Genomic DNA, 22,858 nt, shown 5'->3' with positions numbered 1-22,858 from the left:
TCTCTGAATCAGTTCAGGAACAAGTTGGCACTTATGACATGTGGTTTAACACATTTGTTAAGCACTCTACATGCAATCTGTTTGTGATAATACTGCAATCTCAAATCTGTTCCCGCCTACATCCGACCTGCAGAGCTGTACCCTGGGCCAGGGACAGACTTGCCAGCATTGGACCGTGCATAATCAACTCTCTCAGGCTGGGCCAGATCTAAACGGGGCAAACAAGTAAAGACGCGGCAAACTACAAGCATTTCACCAAGAGCAAAAGTCAGGGAGCAGGTAACAAGGCTGAAGAGGAATCGGTAAATATGATACAAGTGTGAACACTTCTGTTTGAAATTGTCGGTAACTGTGTGAAGGCTTGAGGACTGAGACTCGAGTGGAGGCAGGATTTGACCTTAGAGTTGCTTTATTGCAAACTGTTCCTCCATATAAGCCTGAAATCCATTTGTAACACCTGACATATACGATGTTTAGAAGAACAAAACATTATCTATTGTCAGTTCCAAGCTGTCCGCATGTTAATGAAGATGCTCTTACTGTGCCGGGTGTACAAATATGATTGATCAGAGGTATTCTACAGTGTGCGAAACCTAACTGATGCTATGCACCGGGGCTGCAGTCTCACATCCTACAGTTAGAAAGCCTTGCTGTGAGAGGATCTCTGATAAAATGTCATGCAAAGTTTATTGGCTTTGCAAATGATGATGCAACTGTTGTGACGGGCCAAGAAGAGCAGCTGAGTGAAAAAAACTCAACCCTAACCCAACCATCATTCACTGCACACTTAGAACTTCCAGTCCATGGTGATGGTGTGAAACTTGCTACAGATGCAGAGTAATTATACATATTTATTAACTCTCAAGGTAACTGCAGACTTACAAAATAAAATAAATAAATCCTCCATCAAAGTAGAGTGCTTTCTTAGAAATCTACTGCAGTGTAACATTAACTCTTTCTTTCTTTAACAACTTCTTGCCATTACTTCATATTAAACATCGAAGTTGAGTGGCACAGCTGGCTAAGTGGAGAGGGCGTTTAATTCTTACAGATTATACTTTTGTATTGTTGCGTCTGACTTCGAGTGTCTGAAGAGGAAAGCACACGACTTGGAATATTCTGCATATTAATTTAACTAACACTGACCCTTTTGCAACATTCAGACACACTGGAACCTGCTCTGCTCACTATAATTTAAAAAAAATAAAATAAAGAGAGAAAGTAAGCTGAATCCTTGTATGTGTCTTGCATTAGAATTCTCCTCCTTCCATTAAGTTGAGTTTACTTCTACTGTTTCAGTAAAATACCAGCATCATTGTGGAGCAGGAACATGTGGGACTCGGCTATAAACACTGAGGAAAGAGCGACAGAAGAGACCTACAGCTTTAAGCCATCCAGCCGTGCCAATTACACACTTGTTCTGGTAACATCTTTCCCTCTCATTCCAAATAAACAGTCCAAGAGGCAACTACACACATTGGCACAAAATAAAACATGCTTTTCAGTGCCCGAACAGTAACTCAGGTTTGTGCTATTCTATATGTGATTGAGCAAACCACTGATTAAAATTTGTTGGCAACTTGTCTGCATTTATAGATTAGACGGCAATTAACAGCAAACCTTCATCAATCTACTGAAGAGGGACTGGAGTCTGCCCGCCTTGGACTTCCCACCCAGAGGCTGAGCAGTTGCCTTGCGACCAAAGTTGGGTGCCCAGAGCAGAGGGCACTCAGCCTCTGGCCTCCCAGAGGGTAACTGCATTGACTTTCAACTGTTCCCAGACAGAAAAAACAAACAAACAAACACACCCAAAAGCCAAGCTTATTTACCAGTGGTTTTTCCTGGTTGCACAGTTTGCCATCCTACTTTTTTTACTCTAGTCTGAAACAGGTTTCAGTTCACATAAACTTGACGTGACAATGGTATAATGTTCCATCAAAGCTAACAAGAGGACTTCATATCTTGGTCCCTAGTTGCCAGCAAAATGCTGAACTAATTTCTCAGTTCAGCCCAGAAAAAGGCAAACAGACTTTCCGCTGTACCGTTTTGTTTTTATCTGTAAAATAAAAGCAAAGTGCACATGCAAACCCTCCCTCCTTTTTTTAAACAAATCCATCCTTGTAATGTCAAATACAGCACAGCCAGCAGAAAATGGAGCGCGATTATTTAAGAATGACAGCATGCTCAGCAGTTTGAAAATTCAAGTCCCCAAATTTCTCTTCAACACTTTTGCTGCAAGCTAAAAATCAGTCATTCAGTAACAGTATCTGCACAGTGGATCTGGTCTATATCGGCGGGTCTGGCTTCACAAGTGTAGTGTATGTCAGAGCAATCGTAAATTTGCTAGCATGACAGCAGCCTTTCAACATTTCAGCACCGATCTCTCAGCAATATTGAAATAAACTAACCTACAGAGACGAGAGCACATTAAAACACAGACAAATACTAGTTTCCAGTTGAAGCCACTCACTGTGTAGCTATGACAACAATAGCAACTGCATATCAGCACGAAGCCCTTCTCCTGTATGGCAGGGCACTCAGCTCACTGCTGACTGTGTGCAACATACACGCACACACAAACGGCAGCTTGACTGAACTCATTGCCCTCCTTCCCTCCTCCCTGTTTATCTGGGCCCTCCCTCTCTCCCTCCCCTCTGTGTTCACCCTCCCCTCCGTGTTCACCCTCCCCTCCCTAAATGGCACAATCCAAAGTGAAGCTGCTCTACCAAATAGGTTGTGACACACAGCATAAGGCAGACTCGAGCCAAAGGATGAACAGAGGGCGACCCAGGCCTTTAGAAAAGACCATTCAACAACAAAAAGGTGCACATCTGAAATATGGCTACTGGTTGGTGACCATTTGAAATTGAATGTCCAACATTATTTCAACATCAAAATTAGCATGGCATTTATGACCTAATATCTTATCCTTCCATTATGGCTTTCTTTTTATTTATTTATTTTTATTTTTAATAAACACTAAGAATCAAAGGATTGTGATTCATAGGCTAGCATCCCTCTCTGGATATGCAAAACTACAGCGTTGTGAAGTAACATTCACCGTTTGACAGCTCAGCATTCCTTTGGGCCTCCGGCTCAAGTTGACGTAATCTGACCTTGAGGTCCCAACATGACATGCTCCCCTCCCCCATTAACATCCCCCAACACTCACAGCCGTTTTACACAAACAGATTCAAAAACCTGTCAAAACCATGGTTTCATCTTAGTGTGAATGAAACATGACTGTACAGCTCTACAACCACTGTTTGCACTGAGAGACTCAGAAAGCACTTAGGAAAGGAATTACATATGGCGAGCAAGAGGGCAAAGGATGAATATGCAGGCTCTGCAGACAACAATTTCTCTGCAATTCAGCAAACTCAGACATAGTTTATCACTTGAAACATGCAACCAGTCTTAGATTAACCATTTAGAACATCACGTAAAAATCTTTCTCCTCTTTATTGTACACAGACTTTTTCTGCGCAGGTCTCTCGGCTACACTAATAGCCCTTTCCAATAGTACCTTACAAGCTCGGCCCGATCCTCCTTTTGGTCGTTTTTCCATTAAAATTGAGTACCACCTAATGCAGGTGAAGCCCTTTCCCTAGTTGCCTGGTGTTAAAAATTATAGTTTTGAATTTTGTGAAAGAGATGTGCTCATGTGACTCATCGTCAGTCTGTTGATGTCACATTTTCAGATCGCTTGGAATCCCAGTACTAAAAAATGGAGTACTGGGTACCAGTACTCCATAGGAAAATACTGTATCAGCCACCCAATCATATTTTTCTACTCCTGAAACTGATGGAGCACAGACGAGTAGTCATTTCTGATCCTAAAGCCTGACAGGTGCATATGCAGCCGGTGCACTGCAATGTATAATGTAATTTTAAATTTGATAGGAAATATCTGCCTTTGTCTAATGACCAACCAATGATAATACGTTGGTTGGTCATTAGACAAAAATGCTGGACATTACTTAAAAGTATTTGATCTTAAATCAAAGTAAAAGTTCTACAATGGGGATTCAGTGAAATAGACCCAGGAACAAGGTGGTCCCTTACAGGGCAAAAAGCACTAATGTAGTAAAAGACTTGCTAAAGAAGGTTTTCAAGCTTTAAAAGCTTGGCTTAGGCTAAGGGAAAAAATAAGATGTTCTGCTGGTGTAGCTTATGAAAGCAATAAAATCAACAGGCCCAAAGGTAACAGACACAGCAGCAGGTCAGCCTCTACAGCCTGGTATATAAGAAAGCTACACCCCTGGTTTCCATAAGTCTGGTTACAAGATTTGTTTGATGGGACTTCAGTCGGTGTAGCAAGATGACTACACTCACATCACAGACTTATCTACTACATTCTAATGCAATAAGTGTCAGCGCTCATCACATCTTTGCACATCAACACCAGCACAGGCGGCAGCAGAACAAAGCAATCTGAATACAGTCTTAGCCTCCAAGATTTTATACAATCACGATACACAAGTGGAAAGTCTGTTGTGCTAGGGCTGTGCGATATGACCAAAATCTCATATCCCGATATTAAGACATCTATCGTCCGATAATGATATAAATCACAAAAATGTAACATTTTCTGTAAATTCTGTGAATCTCAGGCAGCTCGACTTGCGTGAAGTGTTTCCAGCTGAGCGTCATGTAGCTGGAGTCGAGTGTTTTAACCGATGCATGAAACGATACATTTTTAGACATACCGGTAAGTTGTAACGGCCGCCGTTTTCTTTGTGAGTATTTATCAGAATCAGAATCGTGTTTATTGGCCAAGTATATGTGCAGATGGTGGCTCTCAAGCACAGCAATGTAAATCACACACACACACACACACACACACACACACACACACACACACACACACACACACACCTATATATATATATACACATTACACATACATACACAAAGCTGTGTAAACCAACTATAAATAACGAATCTAAACTTATATACCTAAAATACAGAAATGAATGAGGTGGAATGAATACTACAAAATGTACATAAGGTGCAGTTGCAGTCTGGCAGTGGGAGCAGTGTGACAGGTCAACTGTTAAGAAGAGAGATGGCGAGGGGAAAGAAACTGTTCCTGGTCTGCAGGCTTCTGTACCGTCTGCCAGAGGGCAGCAGATCAAAAAGTCTGTGTGCAGGGTGCGAGGGGTCTGTGATGATTTTCCCTGCCCGTTTCCTGGTTCTTGAGAGGTACAGATCCTGGATGGAGGGCAGGGGGGTGCCGATGATCCTTTCTGCTGCCCGTACAGTCCGCTGCAGTCTGCTCCTGTCCTGTTTAGTGGCTGCTCCATACCAGACTGTGATGGAGGAGCACAGGACAGACTCAATGACCGCAGTATGGAACTGGATCAGCAGCTCCTGTGGAAGACTGTACTTCCCCAGTTGTCTCAGGAAGTACATCCTCTGCTGGGTCTTTTTGAGGATGGAGTTGATGTTGGTCTCCCACTTCAGGTCCTGGGAGATGGTTGTACCCAGGAACTTGAAGGTCTTCACAGTTGACACAGGGCTGTCTGATATGGTGAGGGGGAGCAGAGTTGAGGGATGTCTCCTGAAGGCCACTGTCATCTCTACAGTCTTAAGAGTGTTCAGCTCCAGATTGTGCTGACTGCACACGGCTTATTACACGGCGTGCACGGCGTGCTGCGGGGAAAAGCCTGTACTCACGTTTGAGTCTAAGGTTTATTTTTTAGCACCTGGCGGCTCTTTTTTGCTTCTCATCCGTAAACAATCTGCTCTTTCACGTGATTCAGTTTATTTTGAAAAGTCTCAACAGGATCTTGAGCTTTATTGTGAAAGGTTTATGTGGAACAAGCAGACACGCGGTGGTTTTACCGTCGTTGTTGCTAACGACAACGCATAAAAACAAACGCTTGTCTGTCTGTAGTGTAGTTATATTAAATATAAGCGATAGAGAGAACTTTAAGAAATTAATATAGCCACTACAGTGACCATCAAAACCATGAAAAAATATTGCCGTAAACAGTTTATTTTGCGACACCACGAAACAAACGATAGCGTAAAATGAAACGATAGACGTTTTTATATCGTCATCCGATATATATCGTTACATCGAACAGCCCTAGGTTAAAAGGATTTAAGAAAGCAAAAAAAGAGTCAAGAATATTTTTACCAGCATGTGTAATTTTTAAAAAATTAAATGGCAGAGGTGGTGATAACTTACACCAATTCCACAACCTTGAGGGTCAGCCAGTGCCTCTTGGCTTACTGGGAATATTTAATGGAATACAAAGACATCATTCATAACACACAAAGTTTCTCTAGTGCAACAGATGTAAACATTTAATGACAAAAAGTGCCTGTTAACAGCATATAAATCACATAAACACAGAAAAGTGTACTTCCAATAGCCGGGAAAGCAATACTTCAACAAACACACACACACAACTAATGCCTGACAATAATATGTCAAGTGCCTATTGAGCACTGGGAATTCAAAAAAGGATTTCTCTTACTCTTATCTGCATATTAGCTTGATACACGAAGGCAGCCTTCAGTCCAGAGGGGAACCTTGCCTTACAACTGTTCTGTCTTTCCCTGAAACAGTTCTGCTTTTATCAAGTTTCTTGGTCCTCACACAAAGTTGGGGTGACATAACGTGCGCTTATTTACCACAAGGTCAGACCGTTACACAGCAAAGGAAAAGGATTTTTTAAATCCCCACTTGGTTCATGGAGAAACAATTATAAAACTGGCAGAGATCACACATTCAATGAGAAACTTTTTTTTTCAAAAGTACTTACCACTGAAATGCATTATAATGGAAGTAAACCATGCCAAGGCCATATAAAAAGGCAGCATTCTGTGGAGAAAACCAAAGGTTGGAAAATTGTTGTTAAGAGCAAAACAGACGTTTTTCAGCTCATTGTTTACTGTACAGAATTTAGCACTAAAGTAAGAGCTCGCAAGGATAACCTTGATGGCACGAAAACATGTTTATACACATTCAATACTAGTTAAATGTATGACTTTTCAAGGCCTTTAATACCACTTTAAATGAATTCTTCCCTGAGGTGAAACAGAGAGCAAGATAGAAGAGAGAATGTAGCACCACATTAAACAATAGCCAAAAAAAGAAAAAAGGTTTCCATTTTCAATTTTAGGGCCCTGAATCCTTCTTCTTATTTGTTTTTTAAATGTCAAAATGCTTTGCTTAGGCTGCTGCCCCCGCGACCCAGCCCTGGATAAAGCGGATGAAGATGGATGGCCATTGAAAGAATGGCAACTGAAGGCACTTCTGCCTTGGCTTCACTTCTCAGGTCCACCGTTTGTTTTGTACCATCTATAGCAACCCCATGTTGCTTCTAACTTTCTATCTCAGTGATCATTTTATATGGAAATCTAGTTTAGGTTTTGTGTTTAACTCATGTCCAAAATCAGTCATGAGTCATTGTCTCCCTTCCCCCATATTAGTGCAGTAATCTATACATGGCACACAAACGATGCATTGTTACATAAATAAAACACCGTCTTTCTGTTACAGTATTTATTTTTTATTTTTGCTTTGTTAAAGGGAGGCAGTCTCATTGGGACTGGCACTGAGTCGGGGAAATCGAGACTACGAGCTTACATTATCACTTCACTGTGGTGAGCTGTAAGCAGGGAGCTGTCAGGTCTGATCACAATCGAACTCTCAACACCTCTGTTTAACGGGCGTGCTGAAGCACATGAAGAGCACGGACTGGAAACTATCATAACATAGATGACTGGACAATTTGACTAAAGTTCAAATAATGCTTTAAGGAAAAAAAAACTACTGATCTGGGGTTTAAGCTAACAAATTACACAATGGGGGACCATGATTATGGATGAGGTAATTGTGGTCGGGTAGACAGAAATAGAGCACTTTTTGTCTCCTTCCCCTGAAGTGCTTTTGTGATCCTCTTTCTCACCATATTAAGTTTGCTTTTCCCCTCACAATATTGTCTGTGATCCTCCTGAACAATACAAATAAGTTAATGTGCTAGTTCATGCCAGGCATGATACACTTGTAATTTAGCAGGACAAGCTATGCATTGCCCTGTTAAATTAAGAGGATGCGCGACACTTCACTTAACCTTATTGCTTTTAGTTTAGACAGAATACAGGTGCAAACTCTCAGCACAGCCGCTCCACTTTCCAAAAAACTTGGGATTAATAAAAAACTGCAAAGACAACAAATCATATGACCACACTGGAGAAAAACAAGCTTAAAACTGTCATGCTATGAACTTGCTTCAAAGCAGTTAGCAACAAAATACTGAAAAAGTTGTGATGATAGGAGAAAACAAAATCATAACAAACGTAGTTCATTTGTAGCAGAGCAGTGTAAAAAGAATAAAAACAAACGAGCATCCCCAAAAGGGGATTCATTACACAGTGAAAGACTAATGTTCAACTGGGCATGTACCGATCCAGTAGCTGGACTGGATATCAGTCCAATCCGGACTTCAAAAACTGGCTCTGATACCAATTGATCTAAAGTCTATTCATTCAGTTCTACACTGCACATTAGCAACAGAGCAATGGCCGCTAATGGGACCACTAAGATAGCTTGTTTTGCAGGCATATCTTGATGCATGCTCAGTCATCCAGGTAAGTAAATCCCAAAAGGTTGATTCTGTTCATCTAGACTCCAGGAGGAGGCCTAAGGGTACATCTTTCGCCATCTTACACTGCTGTGATTGCAGCCATTCCCCAACTCTCTGAATGGTTCTCATGGCCATTAATCAGTGGTCTTTCATCAATGGTTTTCATATTAATGACCAAGGAACTGACCTCACAGCCCATTCAGTGGGCTGGTTTCAGTTATTGTGCAAATGTACTGTTTAAAAGGCTGGGAACTCTGCAGTCAGCTGAGACTGAAGAAGTCACTTGGCTGAGTGACGAAACGTTTCTCCCACTGAAAATGCTACGTCCAGATGAACAGAATCAACCTTTTGGGCTTTAAAGACATAGTTTTTCTTTAACCAAAAACTGTGATTAAGTGAGTTGATATGACTTAAGGCTCCAGCAAACATGCTTACACCATCTCTCTCTAGCTTGGTCGCTTTCAGTGCTGAGGTGAAACCAAACACCAGCATCTCTCTCTCTTACTTGTTGTGGTTATAGGAAGTTTGAAACTAGCTAAACGTAAAGTAATCCAGATGATTCCCTGCTAGCCACTGATTCTGCATTACTTTGCTCCGTTAATGAACGGTTTTGTGTAGACTTTGTCAAACGAAACCGACATATGAACCAGAACACTAAATAACCACATTGTGGGCACTAATCTACAAGGAAAGAAGGCTGCTAGTGCTACCTGCAGCATCATGTGTCCAGTGTTAGGCACAGCACAATGAGAAAGACATTTCAGCAACATTTAAGACAGAATTTCTTTCCTGAATTATGTGACTAATGGTGGCAAAACACACATGCTAGATCTGGGACACTGTTTAACCTCGGTTAAATCAGTTATTTTGTTGATTAAATTGTAACTGTTTTCTAGACTCAACTGACTCCTTTAAAAAGCAGCTGAAGACATTTTTATACAAACGGGCTTTTAATTAATTTTAGCTTGTATGTCTGATCTTATTATAAAGCACTTTGTGATTTTTATCTGTGAAATGTGCTATATAAATACATTTTACTTACTTACTTATAGACTAGCTGACTAGCCTTATTTCTTTATTTTATTCCATTCAGTAGTAAATTAGTTACTGCTGTAAAGCCATGGTTATTCTTGATGCAAATTGGATGTCACTGGAACTGCAATTTAGGCAGGTTGTCATCCTGCTACAGTCTCTTCCTAAGTAATAAGCAACTACAGTAAAAAATCCCAAGTTAGAGGTGGACCCATATGGAAAAGATATATATAAATCCTATAAAGTTTGTATCCGTCTTGTGTGAAACTTGTATGAAAAGCATATAAGAGTGAAAACAGATATAAGATCCCTTGAAAAATTATATAATAAAACTTGTATGTTTTGGATACTTACTAAAATAATGTATGAAAGTAATGCGAAAGTGGCCACTTTCATGAGTAATCACATATAAGTTTTTACTATTTCTTTTCCGTATGGGGAACAAAGCCTCCCACCAATGCACATTTAAACCTTTGACACAGCACAGAATAACAAAATCCCCTGACCTCTTAAAGGCTATGAAAAGCAGAATTGCGATAGTTCAAAACAAACAGTAGAAAGGAGCCTTTAACCTTCATGCCACAGCATTTCCAACGTGACTCTGGTCTCTGCACAGATATAAAAAAAACACAAACTAGCTGGCAACATTTGGCAAACTTCAGCTTTCAAAACGGTTACATAATACTGCTGACTAAATGACCTGTAATCAAGCCAGTTTATATGAAATCATGTTTGCTACTGTCTTTGCAAGACTGTTACATTTAGTTAACTGCGTGCTTCCATCCATCCACCCAATCTTCCTGGTATTGTATCCAATTCAGAGAATGCACTTCAAGTTTCAGCAGAATAACTAAACAGCAAAAAAGAATATCCACACTATATTCACACTGACATGACTACCGATCTCCAAGCTCTATAAACTAATATATAGTTTAGCCAACACCCTAAACGACTTTTACTGCCGTTTTGACGAGCCATCAGGCAGCCTTCACACCTCCAACGACCCCAACAATAGAGGCACTTTGGACACTAATTCCCCCACCTCTCCCCCCTCCATAGAGCCATCACCACCTTCAAACTGTTCACCTACAACACCCCCCTCCTCACCCCACACAAAAGAGGATTTCACATCACCTCCTCCCACCACAACTCTTCATATTCATGAAGCAGATGTGAGGAAGCAGTTTAAGAACCTGAATGCTCGGAAAGCTCCCGGCCCAGACGGCGTGTCTCCTGCCACCCTCAGACACTGTGCAAACGAGCTGGCCCCAGTGTTTTCTAGCATTTTCAACTCCTCACTGCAGGCATGTCATGTGCCTGCCTGCTTCAAGTCCTCCACCATAATCCCTGTCCCCAAGAAACCTAGGATCACTGGACTAAATGACTACAGACCCGTGGCTCTGACATCTGTGGTCATGAAGTCTTTTGAGCGCCTGGTTCTCTCCCACCTCCTGGACCCCCTGCAGTTTGCATATAGAGCCAACAGGTCTGTAGACGACGCCATCAACATGGCCCTACACTTCATCCTGCAGCATCTGGACTCCCCAGGAACCTACGCCAGGATCCTGTTTGTGGACTTCAGTTCTGCCTTCAACACCATCCTTCCAGACCATCTCCGAGACAAGCTTTCCCAGATGAATGTGCCTGATCCCATCTGCCGGTGGATTACTGACTTACTGACGGACAGGAAGCAGCATGTGAGGCTGGGAAAGAATGTCTCGGACTCCCGGACCATCAGCACCGGCTCCCCTCAGGGCTGTGTTCTTTCTCCTCTGCTCTTCTCCCTGTACACCAACTGCTGCACCTCCACCCACCAGTCTGTCAAGCTAATCAAGTTTGCAGATGACACCACCGTTATTGGGCTCATCTCTGACGGGGATGAGTCTGCCTACAGGAGGGAGGTTGAACGTCTGGTGTCCTGGTGCAGCCACAACAACCTGGTGCTGAATGCCCAGAAGACAGTGGAGATTATTGTGGACTTCAGGAAGCACACAGCCCCACTCCCCCCCATCATCCTGACTGACACCCCCATCACCTCTGTGGACTCATTCCGCTTCCTGGGTACCACCATCACCCAGGACCTGAAGTGGGAGCCCACCATCACCTCCGTCATCAAGAAAGCCCAGCAGAGGATGTACTTCCTGAGGCAGCTGAAGAAATTCAACCTGCCAACACGGACGATGATGCAGTTCTACACTGCAATCATCGAGTCCATCCTCACCTCCTCCATCACCGTGTGGTACGCTGGAGCCACTATCAGGGACAAACAGAGACTGCAGCGTGTTGTGCGCTCTGCTGAGAAGGTGATTGGCTGCAGACTCCCATCTCTGCAGGACCTGTACACCTCCAGGACATTGCGGCGTGCAGCTCGGATCTCAGCTGACCCTTCTCACCCTGGACACAGTCTGTTTGACCTGCTCCCCTCAGGCAGGAGGCTCCGGTCCATTCGCACCAGAACCTCTCGCCATAAGAACAGTTTCTTCCCCTCTGCTGTTGGACACATGAACAATAACCATATGACTGTCCCCGCCACTAACACATGACCCTACGCTGTGTCACTGCATCATTCTATGTTTGGCACTGATCACCACCTGCACTCATGTATATATCTTTCTACGTAGCACTCATAGCACTCTTAATTCTTATTCTCATGTATATATCTCATGTATATCTCATGCACATATCTTTCTACGTAGCACTTTTAATTCTTATCCCTACTTTTATTTTTTCATGTCTATTTAAGTGCTATTTATGACACTATGTTTGCACTGAAGCACCGCAGCAATTTCCTAATGTTGTAAACCTGCTCAACATTTGGCAATAAACCCCTTTCTGATTCTGATTCTGATTCTAATATCAAACTGTCAATCACAGTATCTACTCCAGCAGTGGCTCTGGACTAGGAGTGAATAATCTAAAGCAGGTTGCTGAGGCGCATTTTACAGGCTAACTGTCAACCAGTCAAGCATTGTTTGGTATGCGCACACTGTTTAAGGACAATGACATGCTGAACATTCTTGCATCTGAGCAGTTGTTAGCCTCTACCGCCCCTCAGTACCTGCAGCGCATTTAAGGCACCGTTTCTGATGCTGACCTGTACCTTTCTGCCAGCTCAAAAACAAAAGCAGTAGAAAAATCGGTAATAGGGGATGTTGTGTATCCCAGAAAAAAATCAGTCCTAGCAAATTAAAACATAAATAAATGAATACAGCTTTTTAATGGCTGTGTTACCTATAAGAGTCATGAACGCTTACCTTCCAGTAGTCCGACTGTGAATTGAAGTACCTCTGGTATGCAGATAATGCTAAATATAAGAACATAAAGCAGAGAGAGGGAAAGACTCAACAGGATGTAAACAATTTGTGACAATGTTAAAAGCTAAAGATATTTAGCTCTGTTACACTTCAACGCTTCCCAGCAGGAAAGCACAAATGACCTAATCTGAATATTTTATTATCAACATTTTTTCAAGCAGAGTAAAGAAACAAGAGTGAAGTCAAATTTTTACTGGGAAAAAAAAGATGTCTTAGTGGATCCTAAGAAGCAGATTTGACAGGAACAGGGAGCCATTTACACTCTGGTCTCTCACCTTTTGAATAGTCCTCCAGCAGAAGGTTGAAGTGTCCAAGCTGGCAGAAAATGTCAGGGTCCACTTTCCCCTCTGCTTTCAGGATGAGGGCATCATAGCAGCTAACAGCCTAAATAAAAAGGTGATAGCAATGAAGAGTTTAAAAGGGTGCGACTGATAACAGTAAGGTAGATGTTCAGTTTGTCCTGTGCATATTACAGAGACGTTATGAGGCTATAAAGGACCGATATGACCAATGCTTAGGTCACCGGATGAGCTTTATTGGAGGTAACGTTCTGACACAGTTGACTCACATACTATCAAAGGGATATCCTTTTCAAACCTTCTAGACCTGCTTTGCATAGTACCAGCTCTGTGCCCAAATATGGACCTGGAAAGTCAGTATTTAAACAATGGCTATACAAATTATGCGCTTTAGCCCGCGCTGCAGTCACTAAGGACAAATGATTGATGAGTATGACTGTGTGCGTACATGAGAGGGTAAAATAAAGGCGGAAAAACAATTGTATCATTTGGAACCGCTGAAATAAATTAAATGTAACTCAACTGACAAAAATAAATGGTAAGTGAACTGAACAGAGTGTACTGTGAATTTGGGCATACAGAATACAGTCTTGTTGAGCTGGTAACAGTCACAGAAAATAAATTGTAACTTGACTGGTGCTTATATAGCGCGTTTCTACTCTGCCTGATTACTCAAAGTGCTTTACAGAACTTGCTTTATACCAGCTACAACTCAACAATAGGGCTGCCACAAACAATTATTTTGATAGTCGACTAGTCACCAATTATTTTTGCGATTAGTCGACTAATCAGATCATGCATCCATTGGACGTACAGCGTACAGCTTATTGCACCAGCATGCATCTGCTCTTATATAACTATCATTAGCTTACAGCTTTAAGTGTTTAAGGTATGTGCTAACTAAAAATAAAGACAAGATGATAGTTTATTAAATTTTAATGAAATTTGCAGATTGTTTCATTGGAGTTTAATAAACTCAGCCGTCTGTCCCTTGCTATCTAAAATATAACAGGACACCGGAGTATATTCTCCAGCATCTCACACTTCTGATAATCAGCTGTCTGCTAGACGTTTATTCAGCTGTGTAAAAACTATAACTTTAATCTCAGCCAACCGATTTACTCAGGAACAAATAAAATACTGAAAAAAGCCAAACAATAACATTTTTAAGTTATCTAAGTGACTTATATATGTTTAACCTGAGTAACGAAAGACGGCTGTGGGTTCGTAAACGATTTGTTGGGAGTCCGGTGTTCTCGCCGGCTCTAGTGAGCCTTGAATCCCGGCTACCTATCAAGCTGGTGGATAACAGACGTCTCCGAAAACGTTGGAGCACTTTTGAAAATATGTGGCGTCTTGATAAACTGAAGTTTACACAGCTACATTCTCGCCTAAAAAGTATGTTAAACGTTTATTTTGTGACCCAGAAAGAATAATAAGAGTAAAATTCAAACTAACTAGCTGCCGCCATTGTTGGGATAGGTTAGGCCACGAAATATACACCCGACCCATCCTTCAAATCTGGGGAAATGAAGGGCGCATTTGTCGGCCGCATTTGTTGGAGTCTTCGAATTTGGACAGTCTTCGTTGTGTCGTTGTAACGTAATCAGCCTACAAATGCGGGCACAGGAGGATGCGGTTTGGACACAGCTACGATACCGGACACTGCTTCTTCTTCTTCAAGGTTTAATAGCAGCTGGCATCCTTGTACATGCAGTGCTGCCATCTTCTGTTTCAGGCCATTGTTACACTCTTAAATCCTACTACTTATTCCTGCGTCTTTTGGGATCTTACAAAGTTTCAAATGACGCGTCAACTATTAAATTAGTTGTCGATGATTTTAATAGTCGATGTAATCGTGACTAGTCGACTAATCATGGCAGCCCTACTCAGCAAAGAACTAACTTTATCACTGTCAGGTTATTGTCATGTGATGTGACTCAGATCAATATTTGAAACACAGCAAAACTATCAGTAGTATTTATCTATTTACAGTTTAAGGCTTTGTCACGGATGCTCCTTTTAGAACCTGTTCTAAAACACTGGCACTATCATATTGATGGAGCTGAAGCTGAAAGCATTGATCTCAGTGGCTACTGGAGAAGTCACTGCAAGAAATATAGGCAGAGCAAACTACAGGTATCTTACCACCTTAGTTTTCTTACAATAGTAGATGACCCAATGTCTGCAAACAGAGCTACCCAATAACTAGCTCTTAAAACGCTCAAATTGAGTCTAGAGGTCTAATGGGAACCAAGGCAGAACTGGCTACACACCAGCACTATGTTGGTGGAAAAGAGGTAGTAGTGGATAATGTTAGTGCAAGAACTGGAAATCAGCCTGGTAGCAACAGCCAACACAGAATGGTTCCTTATTTTTGGTTTTGGTTCTTGTTTTGCAGAACTCGTGAGCAGCACTCCATCCTTCTGAATCCCATGCATGTCGGTCTAGCATAGACACTTTTTTCCCCTGACAGGTGTACTTTGCAAAACAATGATATCCATCTCACTGTACGGCTATGTTGCGTGCACAATGTTGCTGCACTGTTTTTAGACAGATATAATTAACTAGCTGCACTGATTCTGAAACCTGCATAGTGTTTATCTGTGATCAGTTCTACTGCTCTGCAAAAAAGGCAACCTTCCATATATGTATGCTGCTTGTTTACAGCAGAGGTATATTTTTCAGAGATTCTGGCAAAGTACTTTTTCAGATAATTGACTCAGTATCTCTTCGTTATTACAAGACCTTATGAAAAAAAATTGAAAACATTATTCTTGTGCACCATGCACCTTATCTAGCGGTCTAGAAGAAAAACATTCCCGCATGATTCGTCACTGCACATACAACTACGCTAACATAAAAAGGGCTGTGATGTATCATTAACTGGTTAAAAATCCATGCACATTGAAACTATTGTTGTTCTGCTCACGAATTCTGCTTTTGGTGCAGCAGTGAAGTCTGTAGAGACGGTGTCAATCAGCAAGGACCACTTTTGAAACCATTTAAGCAAATTATATACTCTACGACGACAAATCTACTTGTTTTTAATATTCACCATTCAATGAACAGAGCATCGTGCAAAGAATTAGTCACACCACATTTTAAAATGGTAGGATGCGGAAAGAATATAAGAAGAATTAGGTAAAGCGCACTCATTTTGGAAGACACAACTGTATTTAATGGGATACAATCTAAAACACCATCGCCAAGAAAGACTCAACAACCAGACGTTGTAAGTTTAACGTTATGATGTTGAACGGTCAGGTTGTCCAGCTATCCAGCAGAGTATGAAGGACAGCAACACCACAAATGTGCAAAGAATGAGTGTAATGGCTCGGCCCTAATCTGAAAGTAGACCCTGACAAAACAACGTCCCAAGAAACCGCTTCAACAAGAAACCCAGAAGCCACATGTTGAAGACACATCCAGCACAGGCAGCTCACCTGTAGTAACATTGACTGAATGAGCAGGGTTGATGTGTTTGCAACACACACCGTGAACTCAACTGTAAACCCTTCTTTGCACTTTAATCGTGCACCTTTGTTCTAAAACACTGAACGCCACCGTCGTTGTATCTTTTAAGCGAATGGTGGTTAGCCTAGCCACCGCTGATAGTTAGCCAGTCACCTAGCAAACCTTTGCTAGGTATTTTCTCCCTATCCCCGCCATCTTGCGCCAAGTTGAGCAGCCATTATTTTTGCAAGCTTAAATTAATACCTAACATTGTGTTTTTCATTCTTAGTGTTCTCCAGGTTATGCCGTAATAGCTAAAAGTGAGAGCAGGAAGGGGGTAGGGGCGGGTAACCACTGGACAGTTAGCTGCTACATGCTAACAGAGTGAGCTGACGCACAAACCAAACTCTACCTGCCGTTACTGAGGAGGGGACGGACGACATAGTGCGACACTGATATTTCTGTTAACGCCTCTCGGTAAAAGTCAAAAAAGTCGGCGTTTACCGTATTATTAGGCTCGCTGTAATGCTTTTAGATACGAAACACCAAGTTGGCTTGGTAGCAAAGTATTAAATTTGTTAGTCCTACAGTTTACAACGTGTGCATGACTATCTAGCAATACTTAACTAGTAATAACCACTGTAATACGTTTTTTCACCGATACACGTGCCTTCCACTTATTGTGAGTTTTGTTAAAAGCAATATTTTTGCTACGCCAAGTATGTTTTCAACACTCCATAAAACGCTATGTACATGGTACCTACTCTCAACTACCGATGACACCACCGATTTGAGCAGGGTGGAGATTCCCATCTCCCTGCAATCGTACTGTAGCCCTGTCGGCTAGTTTGGGCATGTTTAATACTAAACATAGTAATAAACATAGCAGAAATACACTCGAGTTGGCTCGCTGTGTACCTGGCACTGTACGTGTTGTCTTGCGAATGCAATGATGTAAAACTGAGGGCTGGTTTGTACATTCAGCCCGCAGGTTCAGCTTCAAAGTTGGGGAAATTATGGTTTGTGTATGTCGCTGCTAGCCTTATACCAAGAGTGGCGTTGGGAGGTCTGTACCACGTATTTCATATGGGATATGCACTCGTCTGTGGAGATAACGGAGAGCGGCAACTGTGATCCTATTCTGTGGCATACCTTTAACAGCAAGGCCTTCGTTCTGGCGCCATCTTCTTGAAGCCTATGAAATCCAAACAGTGAACTGCAAGTAGAGGACAGACAACACAGGCGGTTCCGTATTACTTGGAGGGGAGGGGGGGCAATTGTTGTTTCCAACTGCGCGAAGAAAATTTATTAATTGCAAAAAAACTAAGCGAATTAAACTATTCACACAATAGAGCGTCTAACCTGTCAATTCCGACCAAGCTCTCTTTCTCTTGCGCTGTTAGCTTCGGAAAGTCCTCTTCGATTTCAGTCGCTTTTCCCGACGCCATTTTCTCCTCGTCATTACCAGCAACGCCGAGACTCCGGGCAGCAGCAGAGGCAGCGGCGGTGAGCGACACTCCGCACGATTTCATGGAAAAGAACTGGGAAAATCAACGGCACCGAGCAACTCCGCCAAAATGCAGTCACAACGAAAGTGTTGCACACCTATCCAGGATTAAAACGGGGCGTAGTGTAATTCTTGCCAAATCCTCAAGGAAATGATCCCTTCAAGTTATCTTCCACACTCCTCATTGTACATCAAACTCAACGTGTATTCCAGTGCCAATTTATGCATGAAGTTGATGTAATGTTGGGTTGTAGGACTGAGTGTTATTTTATAATATCGCAAACTTCCCCAACCATCGGCTCAAAGTTGTTGTAATTGTGTCACACAGGCAAACGCATGCCGCCACCTTCGACACGCCCTCTGCTCATTGTGCCCAATCAGCACGCGGCATCCGCGGTCACGTGGTGGTCTCCTGTTGACGTGTTGCGAACACGCGAACGAACACGCGCACGCACACATCAAATCTGTTTCCAAGTCCCGCCTCACGTCCTGCGATTGGTTCTTCAGGCTATATTATGATTACGTAACTGTTTTTGTAGGTAACGTATTGGTTAAAATAACTGTCATATGTGCCAAGGGTATTTGTTGCAACGTCGCACATGTACTTTTTGACTGATAGATAGATAGATAGATAGATAGATAGATAGATAGATAGATAGATAGATAGATAGATAGATAGATAGCTCAAGAAACTGGGAACTCATTTTCCTCCAAATAACACAAATAAACATGAATTTAAAAAAATGAACGACTGAAGAAACTGTGAAATGAACCATACAAAGTAAACTAAAGTGAAACAGTCCAGAAAACTATAACTATTCCCTTTTTGAAGTTTTGTGCCGTGTTATTTATCTGTTTTTTAAGCTTCAGGAGGACGTCAGTTAGCGAATGAACACAATGCCTTGGTGTTCCAAAAAAAGATATAAACAAATCCCATAAAAAATAAAAAGCTATATAAAACTTAGTAATAACATTTTAATATATTTACTATCGATTCTTTCTTTTGTTTGTCTGTTTTGTCTTTTTCTACCACTAGGCACACCGGGTTATTACGAAACTCATTCATGGAGAATTCACGGCAGAATTTCTTCTGCTAACTTAATAGTGCAAAAATAACCTAAATAAATGAAACCTGTTATTGTCAGGAATTAGTCAGGAATTGTTTTCCTAATATCAGTTAGGAAAATAGGGGGCTAACCATCTCCACTTGGAATGCACTCATTTAGAGTTATTCTTAAAAAACAAAATAGTCACAACCAACACACCTTTAGCTGCCCATACCTGTGTCCTAACAACCTTCAGTGCACTGAGTGTATTGGAGGTCACGCGAAACCTGGATGGAGTTGCGAGACTGGCAAAATCTCCAAATGTTTCATAAGAAACAAAAACATGTATTATTATTATTATTATTATTATTATTATTATTATTATTATTATTACACAACGTATAACATTGCAGTATATGTAGGCCTGCCCATGTCTCAGTTTCTTTTTCACCGTCAAATTTATGCAAATGACGCCGGACGTGAAAGCAGCTGAGGACAGACCAGTGCACTCCAAAATGGCGAATAGCAAGGGTAAGGAGGCCTGCAAAGTTATTGCATGTTATTCGGATCCAGGACGGTCTCGACACCGTGGGTGCATTTAGTAACGTTCGCGTTGCTGCTAAGAAGCCTTGAAGACGTTTTCCCGTTTCCTCTGTAGCGTTGACTGTGTCCTGGGCCGCACCATTTACAGCTAACATTAACTTTTCACCTGTTAGCTTTAGTTATGTAGTCATGCTAAGTTATTGTTAGGCCCATGAATTTTAGTAAGTTGTAATGGAGCCCGTAATGAAACTATTGGTATCTGCCTCTGTCATGATAAATCTTAAGTAAAAAAGCAGGAAACTACTAAAATTGATCGTTGAGTTATGGATAATAGCGTCCAGAATCGTATGTTGATTTTGTAGCATTAATATAACTGTGCTTGTAAGGCTTCTCGCCGCTGCATTCATTGTTATTTCATGCTAGCTGTCTTTTATTTTTTCTTGTATGTACACAAGTGGAAGATGAGATTTACGACAAGGTCGTGGATCTGACAGAATACGCTAAACGTCAGCGATGGTGGAACCGCCTTTTCGGAAAGAATTCCGGCCCCATAGCTGAAAAATACTCTGTGGCCACACAGATTGCAATAGGTGGAGTGAGTGGATGGTAAATATTCTCATTAAAATTATGCTGCCTTTAGCGTAGTAAATATGAATGGCTGAGAAACACCCCAACGCAAAATGAGAAAATCTCAAGATTTAGATGGTTATAAATTGCTCTGTGTCTCATCTTGTTTACAGTATATCTTCTGTTGGCTAATTGGACACGGATGTCTTTATTTCTGTACTGCGCAAAAATCTCTAGCCACCCCACATTCCCCTTTCCTAGGAAAATATGAAATGTGTGCAGACAGTATTTGAAACATGCAAACATATATACAGTATATAAGAAAAACAGAGTTTATACAATACTCATGACCTTTTAAGTGATCATGGTCATGAGTATTCTTCAACAGCCCGAAGTCTCCTCAGAAAGCTTTCGTCTAATTCCTTTAAGCACTCTTCAAAGATAGTTCTTCAAAGTTCTCCTTTGAATGCTGTTTGTTCCATTCTTTGTCATGATGATCTCACACTGCTTCAGTAATGTTGAGGTCCAGGCTTTGCACAATCAGTGGCTGACAGCGTTCCACTGTGTTTTTTGTTGTTGTTGTTTTGTTTTGTTTGGGGTTTTTTTTTTTTTGGGGGGGGGGGGGTTATCCAGGTATGCCTTTAGCAGCGTGTATGGCAGCAGTTTCATTCTTTAGTTTCAGTTTCCAAATCAGACACTTTAGAGATGACATTGGGTGGTGGATCAAAGATCATTTTCTGTGTTCATGAATTTATTACTTTTGACAAGTTATTTACAACCCAGTTCTTGTGTCATTTGGCATACCTCAGAACTTGGAAAGGAACGTCCAAAGAAAAACATTAAAAGAGCATCAGAAGGGCTGGAGAGCTACTGCTCAAGGCCGCTTTAAAAAATGACCAGGAGGCCTGGCTCTTTGGAAGTAAAATATAAGGAAATGAGGAGTAGCTCAAAATGTTTTGTACAGTATTGTATTACATATAGTGCATGCTCATCGTGCTGTTCACGTGTTACTGTAGCAGAGAGACAAAATTGTATTTTGCCATCACTTAAGAAAACAAATTTCACACTCCCAACTTTATAACTCTGCAGTTAAGGTATCTTGCAAACAGTGTCTTAGTTACACTTTATCAGTGGAACATTTCACATCATGCAAACCTTATGACAGTGAATGGCCACCTTACAATGGTCATTGTTAGGCTAACTTGTGTCATTATTATTGTTAGATCAGCTACTAGGCTCTCTTTTCAATTTGCCTTAGGTGTGCAGGTTACCTCTTCCAGAAGGTTGGAAAAGTTGCTGCTACCGCAGTGGGGGGAGGTCTTCTGCTTTTACAGGTATTATTGCATCGCCCTGCATAAATATGTGCAGGTTAAGCTTTTCAACACATTGACATTGTTTTCATGAATCTGTCTTTCTTCAGGTAGCTAACAACAGTGGCTATATCCAAGTGGACTGGAAGCGAGTAGAGAAGGATGTCAACAAAGCTAAGAAGCAGTTAAAGAAGGGAACAGATCAGGCAGTCCCTGAGCTCAACACATTTGTTGAGAAGGTAATTTTGTTGTGAGTTGTCTGGTTGACTGTGAGATCATTTTCACCCTCCCATTACAACGAAAAAGTGACTGTGTCATATGAAATATGGTTTGTGTCTTTCAGTCCAGAGAGTTTGTGAAGAAAAACATTGTCGTCACAAGTGGCTTCATCGGAGGATTCCTGCTCGGCCTGGCATCTTAGGACCTACCGAATGAGAAGAGTTATTGGGGTTTTTTTGTGTTATGTTTCTGATGTTATAAAAAGCTATAGGGGATAATTATAAGTCTTTGCTGAAAAGTTCTCAAGTGTTTTAACAGCAAGTGACCAACAGATACCAGTTTAGCTTGGAGCTCTGTGTTTTTACTTAAGCTGCATTGCAAACCCCTCTGTTTATAACACCATACTTGTTGATATAGACATGGGACTTATTTATTAGCCCAGAATGGCCATCTTGAAACACTCCAGTTTTAACGCCAAATAATAATACATATCATGTAAATTAAATCAAAAAAGGAAACCCAGCAGAATGTTTCTGTTATTATGTATTTATTAAAAAAACGGGACAGTGTTCCAGAAGGAAAGATTTCCCATTGTGGTTGTGCACAGTTGGGGCAAATAGATTTCAGTTCACCTACACCTGGCAGGGGATGCATGTCTTTAGGGTATTCCATCAGTGCCACTGTTAATTTTTATATTTTGGTTTAACACATTATAATCAATCATCTTCAAAGTAAAAACTGGGTTACACCAGTCTTTGCGGTCTCTGTTTTTTATGGTCTATTATGTTTAGCATCGCTTTGGGTACTGAAGGCTGTGGTCTGACTATTATGTAAGTAAATAAAAATAAAGAAATATGTTTAATTGTGTCTAATTCAATTTACAGTGCAGTTTATTTAACTGTACAGATGAAGAAACCTAGTCTCGGATGCCTTTGAAGTCTGTTAGTATACATTCATCCATG

The 22,858-nt window shown here is 41.3% G+C and overlaps 2 protein-coding genes across 2 annotated transcripts in view; one reads left to right on the top strand and one right to left on the bottom strand.

Annotated features, from left to right (window-relative positions):
• Positions 1 to 18,558, bottom strand: part of kdm6a (lysine (K)-specific demethylase 6A) — a 50,603-nt gene extending 32,045 nt beyond the window's left edge. The window contains exons 1-5 of the mRNA XM_004572968.5: positions 18,067 to 18,558; positions 17,857 to 17,920; positions 13,225 to 13,333; positions 12,890 to 12,939; positions 6,777 to 6,835 (exon numbers count right to left, since the gene is read on the bottom strand). Of these exons, the coding sequence (XP_004573025.1) occupies positions 6,777 to 6,835; positions 12,890 to 12,939; positions 13,225 to 13,333; positions 17,857 to 17,920; positions 18,067 to 18,236 (452 nt within the window). The 5' untranslated portion in view covers positions 18,237 to 18,558. The remainder of the gene's footprint in view (positions 1 to 6,776; positions 6,836 to 12,889; positions 12,940 to 13,224; positions 13,334 to 17,856; positions 17,921 to 18,066) is intronic.
• Positions 18,559 to 19,696: 1,138 nt separating this feature from the next.
• On the top strand, positions 19,697 to 22,758 carry fundc1 (FUN14 domain containing 1). The gene is made up of 5 exons (XM_004572965.3): positions 19,697 to 19,788; positions 20,256 to 20,406; positions 21,626 to 21,701; positions 21,788 to 21,916; positions 22,021 to 22,758. Exons 1-5 carry the CDS (start codon positions 19,719 to 19,721, stop codon positions 22,096 to 22,098), a joined length of 504 nt encoding a protein of 167 aa, XP_004573022.2. The 5' UTR covers positions 19,697 to 19,718; the 3' UTR covers positions 22,099 to 22,758.
• The last annotated feature ends 100 nt before the right edge of the window (positions 22,759 to 22,858 follow it).

Source organism: Maylandia zebra, linkage group LG16 (assembly GCF_041146795.1).
Source record: "Maylandia zebra isolate NMK-2024a linkage group LG16, Mzebra_GT3a, whole genome shotgun sequence".
In the NCBI taxonomy this organism is placed as follows: Eukaryota; Metazoa; Chordata; class Actinopteri; order Cichliformes; family Cichlidae; genus Maylandia; species Maylandia zebra.
The sequence above is the reverse complement of the archived record's forward strand: the minus strand, read 5'-3'. Positions and strand labels throughout refer to the sequence as shown.

What these genes read in the sequence shown, in the direction of transcription:
- fundc1 (XM_004572965.3), top strand. Translation starts at nt 19,719, where the DNA reads ATGCAAATGACGCCGGACGTGAAAGCAGCTGAGGACAGACCAGTGCAC. An exon ending in ATAGGTGGAGTGAGTGGATG is followed by an intron (nt 20,407 to 21,625) that starts GTAAATATTCTC and finishes AATTTGCCTTAG; the next exon opens with GTGTGCAGGTTACCTCTTCC. An exon ending in GAGGTCTTCTGCTTTTACAG is followed by an intron (nt 21,702 to 21,787) that starts GTATTATTGCAT and finishes GTCTTTCTTCAG; the next exon opens with GTAGCTAACAACAGTGGCTA.